The sequence below is a fragment of the Propithecus coquereli genome, unplaced genomic scaffold (assembly GCF_000956105.1).
Source record: "Propithecus coquereli isolate 6110/MARCELLA unplaced genomic scaffold, Pcoq_1.0 Scaffold585, whole genome shotgun sequence".
Classification (NCBI taxonomy): Eukaryota; Metazoa; Chordata; class Mammalia; order Primates; family Indriidae; genus Propithecus; species Propithecus coquereli.
Window position 1 is genome coordinate 438,306 of NW_012151785.1, and position 13,348 is coordinate 451,653.

At 43.8% G+C, this 13,348-nt stretch overlaps 1 protein-coding gene across 1 annotated transcript in view; it reads right to left on the reverse strand.

Moving 5' to 3' along the window:
- LOC105821645 (WASH complex subunit FAM21-like) overlaps positions 1–13,348 on the reverse strand; it is a 69,673-nt gene that overhangs the window by 22,409 nt on the left and 33,916 nt on the right. Inside the window, exons 8-16 of the mRNA XM_012658397.1 lie at positions 12,805–12,889; positions 12,362–12,433; positions 11,544–11,662; positions 10,999–11,089; positions 10,351–10,521; positions 8,388–8,515; positions 6,083–6,169; positions 2,710–2,811; positions 985–1,116 (exon numbers count right to left, since the gene is read on the reverse strand). Coding sequence (XP_012513851.1) covers positions 985–1,116; positions 2,710–2,811; positions 6,083–6,169; positions 8,388–8,515; positions 10,351–10,521; positions 10,999–11,089; positions 11,544–11,662; positions 12,362–12,433; positions 12,805–12,889 — 987 coding nt within the window. The remainder of the gene's footprint in view (positions 1–984; positions 1,117–2,709; positions 2,812–6,082; positions 6,170–8,387; positions 8,516–10,350; positions 10,522–10,998; positions 11,090–11,543; positions 11,663–12,361; positions 12,434–12,804; positions 12,890–13,348) is intronic.

The following is a 13,348-nucleotide window of genomic DNA, read 5'->3' on the forward strand; positions in this document are numbered from 1 at the left end:
TGATTTAGATAGCAGCCTAATCATATTCACTACTGATTTTGTTAATATGTATCCAGATCACAAATGGAAATATTAAGACTCCTACAAAAAAAGAGTTTCACTTGCACAGGATACTGCTGCCACGTCTAGCTATAGCTCTAAATTAATGAAACAGTCATTTAACAAGGTACTGCATGGTTGATGGGGTACAGGACATGCTACCCCAAAATACGACACCTTGGCATTTGTGGAAACAGAAGTAGAGAGGTCTCTGATCTTCCCCTTGCCCTTCTCCTCTGAAGCGGACCATACAAGAATTCTCTGACCTTCCTCTCTGGAGCAGGGTACAAGATCTAAAATCCAGAGGTACCCTGCCTATACCCAGAGGAAAGGAATGTCCTTATTTCTAAAGACAAAGAGGTGCAAAGAATAAGCTGAACACACGGGCTTTGCTAAACTGCCCCAGTTTATTACCATTAGGTCACATCCTTTTGTCTAATCATGCTTCTCCATAACTATCCACTTCCCCATCAGACGAAAATATAGCACAAGTTTTCTGATTTCTCTGAGTCTTCACTTCTAGAGGCTCCTGTGTTACATAAAACTTATCTTAAATAAACTTGTATGCTTTTCTCTTGTTACTCTGTCACCTGCTCATGGCCCGCAGCCATGAACCTAGCAATGGGTGAGAAATCTTTTCTCCCCCACGTGGCCTAACTCATTTCAATTAGCATATGCTACAGTTTAGGAGCCATACTTATTCCCAACTATTTTGAAAAGTTTTATCTTTACATTAATACATAACACTAAATATCTTTAAGAAAGAACTATCTTACATAGATAAACAGAACAAAAAAGAAAAAAACAATCTTGTGAACACCATCTTCGGTGACTGAACAACACTAGATGCAAAACAGGTAGAAAAAGAAAGTGTTTAGGATGGCTACAACTCTTAACTCCCAGCAAATAATCTCCTCCTCTTCTTCAGCAGAAAACTTAACCCACCTCCTCATCACTGCTGAACAACAAGGCAGATGTTTTCTTTTTGGAGAGCTCAGAGGGTTTTGCTTTCTTTTGACTCTGAGTTTGTAGAGATGATGTCTGTGTCTTAGCAGTCGTACTCCCAAAAAGATTATCCTAGCAAAACAAATGGCAGAAAGGTATGAAAACTTCACATACAAAAACAGAAAATGTAAGACATTCTCCCATGTCAAACTGTTAGGGAGTAAGTCTCCAGTCAGGTACAGAATATAACACCTTTGTTGGGGGGGGAGCCAAAATGCTAGCAAACCCCATCCTACAGCTTTTTCTCACTGCGTTCTCCACCCGCAGATGGGAAAGAGATTAAGAGAATTCGAAGGCACAGCAACTGGGAGTCAGTGAGAGGGAGGACACGTGTGGACAAGGTCACAGAAGTACAAGGGGGAACTGGGCCCCACCCAGCCCTCCTGTGGGCAGACAGCACCTCCCTGCTTGTCACAGGGGCCTACAGTCTGCAGCAGGCACAGCAGCCGGCAACCCACACCTCCCTCTCCATGAATTAGAAACCGCAGCAACAGATGAAAGGAGAGAACTAGGGGGCTCTCTCCACTCGGTTCACAGCTAAGAAAGGCACACACCTGGGATGGAGGAAGGAATGATTTGTGATTCTAATTAATTTTAAAGACGTGATACAAAGTGAAGGAATAGTTTACTAAATAAAATTGCTGGCATAATAAAGACCGACTCATGTGTAAAGTCTTGTGCAGTCAAGCACTGCAAAAGTATCTACGAAGGTGCTTTTGTTAAGGTAATAGGAACAAAGCCATCAGAGGGCCTGAACCTGAGTTAGGATGGAAAGAAGAGTGTCTACTCTTAACAACACCCACAGCAGATGAACAGCCTTGGAATGTAAAGATCAACGAAGGGAACCTTTAAGGGGAGTATGGCAAGGTAGGAGAGGCCAGGAGAATAATGAGCTGGTGTCCTACGGGGAACTAACGACAAGAGCTCACATTCACCATGCACTTACCAATGTGCCAGGTGTTGTGCCAAGGGCTTCACATTAGGTATTTGTTATGGCTGTCATAATGACTCTATTTACTGTTAAGCCACAGAAGATTAAGAAAGGTTAACCTTCCTGCCCAAGGTCCCTGGTTTGCAAATAGTGCAGCTGGGGTCTGACCCTGAGGCCTATGAGCTCAGCCACTGTGCACACGGCTCACGGGTTAAGGTCTGGTTCGTCTACCCTCTTATTTCTCTCCCACTTTGCTCTTTCCAGGATGGGAAAGAAAGGCCAGGCAGCACATGGCTGCCTTTTCCTCTCCACCCTAACTTCATCCAAGACATTCTCGTAGATCACTGGGTATAACAAAGACCCACCCTCTTAAAAGTACAGTTGACCCTTGAACACCAGAGGTTTAAACTGTACAGGTCCACTTACATGTGCATTTTTTTCAATAAATACATTGGGAAATTTTTTGGACATTTGCAAACACTTTGAAAAAAACATGCAGACAAATTGAGTAGCCTAGAAATATGGAAAATATTAAGGAAAAGCTAGGCATATCAGAAATGCATAAAACAGATGTAGATACCAGTCTGTGTGTTAATCAACTGTTCATGTTATTGGAAAGGTTTCTGGCCAACAGTAGGCTGCAGTTAAGTTTTTGGGTAGTCAAAAGTTACATCAACGACAGTTTTGTACAAATCTAAAAGTTAATTATCTCGTGCTGCAATAACAGTGTTTACCTCTTCATCTTCATCATCAAACAGGGAGACCGATGTGGGGAGTTTGCTAGGTGGCAGAGATGCACCTTTTAACTTACTCGCATTTTGAGAAGAAAACAAATCCTGTCGAAACAAGATTAAAGTTACTGGTTAACAGGATGTATCAGTTTTGAAAATATCAGGTCAGTATAGGCCAGGCACAGTGGCTCATGACTGTAATCCCGCCACTTTGGGAGGCCAAGGCAGGAGGATTGCTGGAGGCCAGAATTTCAAGACCAGCCTGGACAACATAGCAAGACCCCACATCTACGAAAAATAGGAAAATTAGCCGGACATGGCAGCATGCCATTTGTAGTTCCAGCTACTTGGGCGGCTGAAGCTGGAGGATCCCTTGAGCCCGGGAGTTTCAAGCTGCAGTGAGCTATGATGACGCCCTATTTCAAAAAAACAAACCAAAATGACAAATAAATAAATAAATACAGTATCAGGTCAATATACAACACTAAAGACTAGGACATAAAGGCTGCCATGTGTCTAGGTTTCCATTGTTACGGGGAAGGTGCTCCGATAAGAGTCCTTAAAGAGATGGGCCTCAGAGTCTGTCCCGGGTTTGTGCAGCACAGATGCCTGCCTGTGAGGAGGAAGACAGCCACAGGATCCAGGTGATCTCATGGAGCCCAGAGGCTGCCATACTCCCACCTGAATGACATAAGGTAGGATGAAGTTTCTCAATGACCTATCATGCTAAAAAAAATGACTTTCTTTTTCTGTCTAAAGAATGAAAGAGACTAAACAGAGGCAATAATGGAAATGGAGGCTAGATTCCCAAATTACTGGATCTATGACTATTTTATTTAGTAACACCCCTCTCTCCTAAGATCATGCTATTATCTTTTAAATAAATATAAATTAAAGTTTTATTTTAAAATGTTTGCTGTTCTTCTTGAACTATAGTTAGATGCCGCAAACCAGGAAAAGATCTGCTAGATTCTGAGGAAATTTTCAAACTGCTATAAAATATTAGCCTATATTGCAAAGAAAGATCTACAAATTGAGCTGCATGAATTAGAAACATTAAACAGGACAACTATTCTCTTGGGAAGAGAAACTTCAATACATAGGAGCCACACAAATAGGACAAGAACATATTCTAAGACCTCTCCGGACAATCTTTTAAAAAATCACGGAATCCTCAAATACAGACCTAATGAGCTCACTAGGTGAGCTCTCTTCTCAGCAAGCGGATTTCACCTGTGCTCCACTGAGTCCCGCGGGTTTGCTTAGGTAGAAGAAGCCACAGCGGAGCTCAGGCTTCCCATGCTCCCCTGCACTTTACACATTGGCAAAAGAAAGGGCTCTGTTGCTTTAAGAAAACAAAAGTGAACCAAAGCAAAGAATAAAAACAAATTTCAACATCACAATATTGGACCCTTAACTAATACCTTTCTTGGTAGTGGAAGAAAAGACATTTCCTTTGCCTCAAACATGTCCCCCAAAATGACTTCACAGGGCAAGCTTCAGCTCCATACTTGAGATACACAGGCAGGAGTGACGAATCATTCCTTCTGGCCAAAGCGTTATCTCCCAGACTGCCTTGTTTTACTTCTCCTTGTCCAAGAATTCCGACAACATCCAACAAAAACATTCACTGTATAACGATGCATGTGGCGCAAATCCTTTTCGGGGGGGGGGGGTGTTGAAATAAGGCTGCAAATTCATTTACATTCCTACCATCAAGCACTGGAGTCTCTGGCCACTCCCCTTGAACCTGGGCAGGCCTTTGTGACTGCCCACCAACAAAACACAAAACAAACACCTCTGACTTTCAAAGCTGGGACAAGAGGCCATACCACCTCCACCCAGCTCTCTCTCAGGTGTCCCCTTTGCAGCCCTAAGCCTCCACATGAGAGGCCCAGCTTCCCTGAGGCTGCATGCTGGGAGGCCACACAGGGCCACAGGGGGATGCCCCAGGGGTCCCAGCTGCAGGAGTGAGCTAATTCTCAGCCCAGCCACCTCCGGACAAAAGAGACCCTCAGTGACAATGGTCTAGCTGAGTCCAAATCAACTTCTAGAACTGTAAGAGACAATAAAACCATTGGTGTTTTAAACCACTAAGTTTTGGAGTAATTTGTTCCACAGCAATAAACAATCAGAACACCTCATAAATCACTCAAATTCCTCGCCTTTGGTTCTTCATATAGTCAACAATTACTAGATGTCTTACCTCGTGCCAAGCACTGGTATCAGGGACAGGATGCTGGGGATACAAGCAGGAACTGAAACACACTGCCCTCGTGGAGCTTACTCTAGTTGGGGGCAAAGACAATGAACAAGCAAACACACACTGTCCCTGGCGACATGTGCTGTGGAGAACAATGAAATGGAGGAGGGGACAAAGAGCGCAGTGTGGTGTGAGCTGCCAGACTTGCTGTCATGTATCAGTCATCAGGGTAGCCTCACAGAAAACCGGAAGAGGAGGCCAGCCAGCCACCCAGATTCTGGGAAGAACATTCCGCAGGGTGGCACAAACCAGCGCACAGACCCCAAGGTGCAGGTGTGCAGGTGGCGCTCGGGGAGCATGAGGACGAGACAGGGCAGCCCCATTAACTGCCATCTTTTGTATACTAGCCTTCAATCAAATACCAGCCTCTAAGGCATTATTTACATCCAGGGCAATCTCTCTGCTTCCAAAGAGCTACATGTTCACCCTGGCTAGAGCACAAAGCACAAGCCTAAGAGCCTAACCTTAGAGTCTACAGTTTTTTGAAATTACATGTAAATTTCTGCCATGTCCACATATTTTTCTGTGAAGCGGACTTAACTACTTGTCATCACATTCTCATACAGATCTCCAATCCCCTAAAAGGCTAACTTAAAATTAGCCCTAAAAGGACCTAAGCCTGAGAGTCAGAAAAAGTTGTGAAATTTCTGAGAGCTGGTACGGACAGGCCTGGAGGGACCGAGGCAGTCTGTGGACCAGGGCCACCCACGGCCTCTTCGTGGTCATGAGACAAAAGGCTGTGCCAGGTTATATCTGCTATGGCACTGAGCCTACCATCTGTTAGCGAGGCTGTCAAAAAAGGAAGCAGCGTGGTGATTTCCATTATGGTCCAAGAGCCTCACTACACCGTACACTAATAACCAGCCTAAAATTTGAGAATCTCAGAGAGAGTATTCTCCTCCCAGGAGATGCAATGGATCCAAACCCAAAGGTGAAAAGTATTCTATACATACTGCTTTCTAAAAACTGTATGTTCTCGAGAGATTATTTTCAAAGAACTGAAGTACTTAACAAAAAGTCTTACACCTCTACTGAGAAAAATATGATTCGGAAATAGTTTCTAATGTCATATCCATTGACTAATCATCACAACTAAGAAAAAGAATTTCATACCTCAGAATCCTCTTCATCTGAAAATAAACCTTTTTGAGTCTTTGTTTCAGATGGAAGCTTGAGATTTTTGCTGGAATGTAGGGTAACCTTTGATGAGGGGGGGAAAAAAGAAAAATTAAGGATTAACATTTAAATATGATACCTGGAAATGAGGGTTTACTCAATCATTCACTTATTTTCTTTACTGAGTCCCTGCCATGATAGGGGCCAAAAACGGTTCCTTGAGAAAGTACATGTCTCACAAAAAAACAAAATAAAAAAAAAAACAATAAAAAAAGAAGAAGAAAAAAGAGGTACGTGTCTCAGGACAGACAAGTCTGGGACACGGGGGTATGATATGAGCAAGGAGGCTCCAGGCCAAGGGAATCGTGTGAGGAGAGAAGAGCAAAAGAAAGCAGAGGGTACGTCCGGCGTATCAGAGAGCGAGACGCCCTGCCTGCGCCACACGGCGCACAGAAGACACACAGACAGAGACAGTGTGGCACAGCAGGCTGCCCCGGGAGCCTACCAGTTCTGAACACTGGGCCGTCGGTGTTTGGCAGGGGAAAGTCGGGCCTTCACAGCAAGGACATGACACGATGAGACGTGTTTTAGAGAGAGGAGGGATCAGCTCCATGGGCCAGCATGAGGGCCGGCAGCCAGAAGGGCTTAAAGACGCTGGGCACACAGCCACTGGCCAAATGCAAATGTAGGTCAGTCTGAGCATTAAAAGACAGTAACAATGGTAATGGATCATCATGCATTGTAAAATCCAGCAACACTAAAAATGGGGGGAGGGAAGAGAAAAAGCTCTTCTATTCATAAGAATGCCAGCTAATTACATGTAGAAGAAATACAGAATTAGAAAAACATTCTTTTGTACCCACAAACAGGATAACTGATTCAGGAAAAGATTATCAATGGATGTTAAAGCCACTGACTGAAAGGCTGGTAGAGAGCAGATATTCACGAAGTGTCAAAGTATCACTTTAGAGATTAACTTTGTTTTTTTCTGGAGACGGTCTTGCTCTGTCACTCAGGCTGGAGTGTGGTGGTGCCATCACAGCTCCCGCCTGGACTCAGGCAAGCCTCCTGTCTCAGTCTCCTGAATAGCTGGGACTACAGGCACGTACCACCATGCCCGTTAAGAGATGAACTTATTGATGACAGAAGAGAACAGGGTACCTTTCCAGTGGCAGACACCATTTTAACTGGTGACAAAACCCCACCACCAGGGGGCAGACCACGGACCTGACATGTCTCGGGAGGTGATGCAATGGGAGGTGCACGACCTGGCCTGCCTGTATTCTTGCCCAAAGTGCTTAACCTGAATCTAATCACAGGAAAATAATCAAGTAAATTCACCACGTGACACATTCTACAAGACAACCTGCTGGTCGTGGGGGGGAACGGAATGTGGGAGGTGTTGCTTTACATTTTTAAAAGGAGACCAAAGAGAAAGGACAACCAAATGCAACGCAGACACATTGTCTGGATCCTGGGTTTCTTTTAAAAAAAAAAAAAAAGCTATAAAGCTGCAGTGCCCAAGCCCTGGGCCACTGACCAGTACGGGTCCGTGGCCTGTTAGGAACCAGGCCACACAGCAGGAGGGGAGGGGCAACTGCAAAGCTTCATCTGTATTGATCGCCGCTCCCCATCGCTCACATCACTGCCTGAGCTCTGCTTCCTGTCAGATCAGCGGCAGCATTAGATTCTGCATTGCAGTGAGTTGTATAATTATTTCATTATATATTACAATGTAATAATAATAGAAATAAAGTGCACAATAAGTGCAATGTGCCTGAATCACCCCAAAACCATTCCCCACCTGCGCTCCGTGGAAAAATTGTCCTCCATTAAAGGAAGTCCCTGGTGCCAAAAAAAATTGGGGACTGCTATCAAGGACATTTTTGGGACAAAAGTGGAAATTAGAGTATGGACTATATATGAGATAATTTTAAATCAGTATTATATTTGTTGAGTGTGATTTTACAATGACATTTTGGGACAAACAGAAGCAATTTGAATATGGACTGGATATTAGATTCTACTACAGAATTACTGTTAATCTCGTAACTGTTAATAATGAGATTTTGGTTATATAATCTTTTAAGTTACATAACCTCCTCCTATAAAAGGAGGTCCCTGGTGCCAGATTCCTGAATCTGGGTGGCAGTTATTTGGGTATTCACTGTACCCTTTCCACTTTCTGCTTTAAATTCTTCAATATAAATGTGAAACAGAACAATACTGCCCTCTGGGATCCAGAAGAATTAGTAAGACGCCCCAATCAACACTCCTCAGTCCGGTCGTCCCGCCTGCTCACCTTTGTTTCTGCTCTTGCTTTATTCTCATCTGTCTGACTCACAGTGGCTTCTGGTAATGCCCCTGCTTTTTCTTTGAACAGATCTCCTTCCTCATCATCAAAGATATTAGCAGTGGATTGGACTTTGCCTTTAAAAAGACACCATGGCATAAAATTACACTAAGGTCGAAAATCCTACCACGAAATTCACAGATTAAAAATTCTTCCCTCCTAAAGAATAAATAGAAAAGGTATGTTATTTCTTGGTCAGTAATAAAGAAACAGTAAGTGGAACTATGTTTTTCCCTTAGAATTTTTCAAAGAGTACAACAGCAGCTAAATTGAAACACAGGACAGACAAGTTAACCATCTGGCTGACACCCTTGTCCAAGCAGCAGCATCCTACGCTTAGCATAGCTTGGACTGGCTTCAAAGGAAGAAAGACCATTTATTTAGGAGGGCCACTAAGTCAACCATTCTAGGGATCTGAGAAGTGAGGCTCACCTATTTTTTAAAAATCAAACTATACAGAAGCAGATAAAAGGAAATTCTGAAATCCCCCCCTAACTCCACCAGCCCACGCAAACAAGACAGACACAGGGAACAGTTTAGTATACATGCTTCTAACTCCCCCGAAGGACATACTAATGAACTAACTTTAGACATTCACGAATAAGGCTATACTGTAAGACAATTTGAACAATGTGTCTTACCATTCTCATCTTCCACTTAATGCACCTAGGAAATCTTTCCAAATCGACATGCACAGACCCATTCTTTTTAACAGCTTCATAAAATTCCACTGAATGGAAGGACCACAGCTTACCCTACTAAGGAATATTTGGGTGGTTTCCAGCATTTGCCACAAGCACTGCTGTACCAAATGAGGCATGTGTCACTGAAACGAGGACACTGATTCATGAATGTCCTGAGACATCAGCAGTTGTCAAAAAAAGCAGCATCAACTTATTTGTGATTCCAAATCAGTTCTGAAAGATATCCACTGAGAGGCAATACTACCTCCATTCACCGGCATTTTAGCCAGCCTAGACCTGCGTGCCCTATGCATCTGTTTGTACTCTTTCTAGAATAACTAGGCTATTATCTTCCCTCACATTTCTGCTTCCATCCTTACTCGCTACACCTAACACTGGAAAAGGAGAGTAAATCCAGACAGCCTGCTTCCAAATGCATTCTGGTTCCACCTATTCCTTACGGCATCCTTCCCTTTGGCAAGTTGCTGAAAACTGTGTGCACCTTGGTGATCTACTTTTCCGGAAAAGCGCCCAATGAATCTAAGTCCTGCTATCCCGAGTGTGATCCACAAACCAGCAATTTCTGCCCCCCAGGGACCTTGTTAGTAAGGTAGACTCTCAGGCCCCACCCTAGACCCACTGAATCAGAATCTTCACTTTGACAAGAGCCCCTGGGAGGCTGATCTGCACGTTAAGGAACAAATGATTTAGAGGAATGACTTCAGGGACATACGGACTTAAATTTGAGGGGAGAAGAAAGGAGAGTTCCCAAGTAGGGGCTGAAAACCCTGTCATACAAGGAAAGGTCAAGGGCACCTGAGCTTTTTGGCAGAGAAGAGAAAATGGGAACTAGATATCTAGCATGTGACATTCTGCTCATAAAATTTACTTAGGGCTGCTAAGTATGAAAGTATGATTAAACCTTTCTCTGCAATTCCAAAAGTCAGAACTAGAAATTCTGAGCAAAAATTATAGGCGAAAAGATTTCAGCTCTCTGTAAGCAAGATAATCTTAATAATTAGTTTCCAGAGCAGAAAAGATTGGTTCATAAAATAGAGACCTCCGAGGCACTGTAACTATTTAAGTACAGACAAGACAACTCAGTAACAGGACTGCTCAAGGAGGGATTCCGGTACTACAGGAGACACAACTAGGGGAGCTTATGTCCTTTTTAGGTCAAACATTCTTTTTCCACCTAAATTCCCAGAAACAGAGGCTGGAACAGGTACTTGTCTTAGGTTTGCTGCAGGATGTTGCAAAAAAGTCGTCGTCGTCATCATCATCATCAAAGAGGCCAGTGGGAGGTGGGGGGTATGGGCTTTTCCCTGGAGGGGGCTGCTCAGGCTTCTGAGGTTCCTTCCGTGATGGAGCTGAGGTAGTACCAAACACATCAGCGTCCCCTGTGGGTGGAGAGACAGAACAGCCACAGCCATGAGCCAGTGTAGACCTCCTGTCTTTACAGAAAAAAACAATACCATGCACCAAGAACTTTTAGTTTCAGTTCATTCACAAAACACATTAGTAAGGCCAGGCGCCGTGGCTCACGCCTATAATCCTAGCACTCTGGAAGGCCGAGGCGGGTGGATTGCTTGAGCTCAGGAGTTCGAAACCAGCCTGGGCAAGAGCGAGACCCCGTCTCTACTAAAAATACAAAGAAATTAATCGGACAACTAAAAATATATAGAAAAAATTAGCCGGGCATGGTGGCGCATGCCTGTAGTCCCAGCTACTCGGGAGGCTGAGGCAGAAGGATCACTTGAGGCCAGGAGTGTGAGGTTGCTGTGAGCTAGGATGACGCCACGGCACTCACTCTAGCCCGAGCAACAGAGTGAGATTCTGTCTCAAAAAAAAAAAAAGAATTCTGGAACTCTTCACACCAAGAAGCAGAGGCAGCCTCAATCCCAGCTTACCTTCGTGAACAGGGGAGCGAGCTTGACGATCCTGGGGGGCTTCCGTGAAGAGGTCACTCTGGTGGTAATAAGGTCCATGACACAGAATTCAAAGCAGGAGAAAATGTAGGTGTGTTTAAGGATTTCTAAGGAAAAGTAAACTATAAAATTTAAAGCTACATATCTACTGTTCTGCCAGAAAATCAGTTGTAAAGTAAAGAGTATAGCAAAATTAGACCCTTTGTCTAGGAATTAAATACAAAGATAGAAGACAACAGATAAAACAAGAAACGATCACCTCGTCAAGTAAATTATTCACTATTCACACTCTCACATCCTCTCCTCACCTAACAAAGCACATCAGGATACAGTGTTTCTCATTCTGTGATCTTAATTCAAAATGTCCCAAAATATGAAAACAGAAGCAACTTCCAAAAGAGAAGCCATTTCCCCCGCTAAAGGAACAAAGTGCATTTCTTCCTTGTGGACCATGACATAGCTACAAGGAGCACGGCTGGGTACCACTGACTTACCTCCTCATCCTCATCATCAAAAAGTCCCTTGCCTCCACTGAACAGGCCACCTCTAGAGCCAAATGGTGAAAAGTCTTCGTCGGTCAGCTTGGGGGGTTCAAATAAGTTATCTTCCTCATCTAGCAAACGGAAATGTTTTGCAGGGAGCGTTAAAGATGGGTTTGGAAGCCAAATTCCCAGCTTAGCCTCTATGGCTCCACAGCGGGCATGGACTTTATCTAACCATATTTAACAAAGAGTATGTGAGGCAGGGTGACGAATTTCAAACAAAACCTCACTCAAGAGTCCACTGAAGCCCTCGAAAGGCTCTCTGCATTCCCGAGTCTGTCGAAGTCCGGAGCAGAGAGCAAATTCTCTAGGCAATCTCCCCTCAGCCAGACTGACTTATTCTGAAGCAAGGATGTGACGCAATCGCCACATTCAAGACCCATCACCCCAAGAAATCTGGGGAAGGAAGGGCACACTGAGCAGCAGACGGGCGCAGTGATGAGTGGAATATACTGACATCGCTATTTAATACAAAAGGGCCCAACATATTCTTTACTGAAAACAAGTGCTAGAAAGCCCTAGTTTCTATACGTCTAGAGAATTTTAGAAATGATCACTATAAAATCAAATAATTCAAATCTTTACAGGCACTTTCACCCCACACCCACTCCTCCTCCCAACACCTCATAACATGCTTTTAGATGCTTTAAAAAAGTAAATGGAGACAGACCCTATTCATCAGCATTTAAAGCAATACTTTATAAATTAGGTAAGCAACATTCCCGAGTCAAAAGGTTCCTAAAATAGCAGAATTGAGGGAAAATACCTACCGTCTGAAGGAGTTCTCCTTTCCTTCTTCTCTTTCAATGCCTTCTGAGGTTTTGCATCCCCTGAGGATAAAACTTGAAGAACATTTCACAGTTTTAACAATACGTAGCCCACGCCTGGTATATATATACTGATTCTTCACACGTCTGCCATCCTCACGACTCGTAAGCTACGAGCAAGATATTCAACTTTGGGCCAGGCACTGTGGCTCACACCTGTAATCCCAGCACTCCGGGAGGCTGAGGCAGGAGGACTGCTTGAGCTCAGGCGTTTGAGGTTGCAGTGAGCTATAATGACGCCAAAGCACTCTAGCGAGGGCAACAGAGCAAGACTCCGTCCTCCCTCCCCCCACCATAAAAGGAAAATCTTCCCTCAGCGAAGCCAGCAGAGCAGCAGAGGGCCCTACACTTCACCGACCACCCATTACCACATCTCCGTGGCTCACTTGTCTGTTCCTGTCCCATTCGGCTCCCGCCATCCCCTTTGATCCTGGCCGCCAGCTCATCAGCAAACGTCGGTCCACTTCTTTTCTATGCACAGCAGAGACCCAGAAGAATCACTTATTCTGTAGCAGACAAACTAGTGCAGTTTACTTTTGGACACCTAACAAAATTATGTAAACAACAGCAAGAAAGTTGAACCGAGGAGAAGACAGAGCTTCATTAAATGAATTTAAATGTATGTACCCTATACAGATCATCTAAGGAACAGGACTCATAAAATGTTCCTTCAAAGGGAGATGCTCTTTATTTCCTTATTTTTTAAATACTTCACTTTAACACTTAAAAATCTAGGAAAAAAAACTGATATAAGGTGCCTGAGGGGAGATGGAGAAACACTACGGTCTTAAAACTCTGGAACGGAACATATTCTAGATGATCTGACTTGTAAAACAGTAACATCTGGAGAAGAAAGTGGCACTTGTAAGGCAATTTGGGATGCTCACCATCATTTCCAAAAGTGTAACTAAAGCGACAAATGTGATGCAA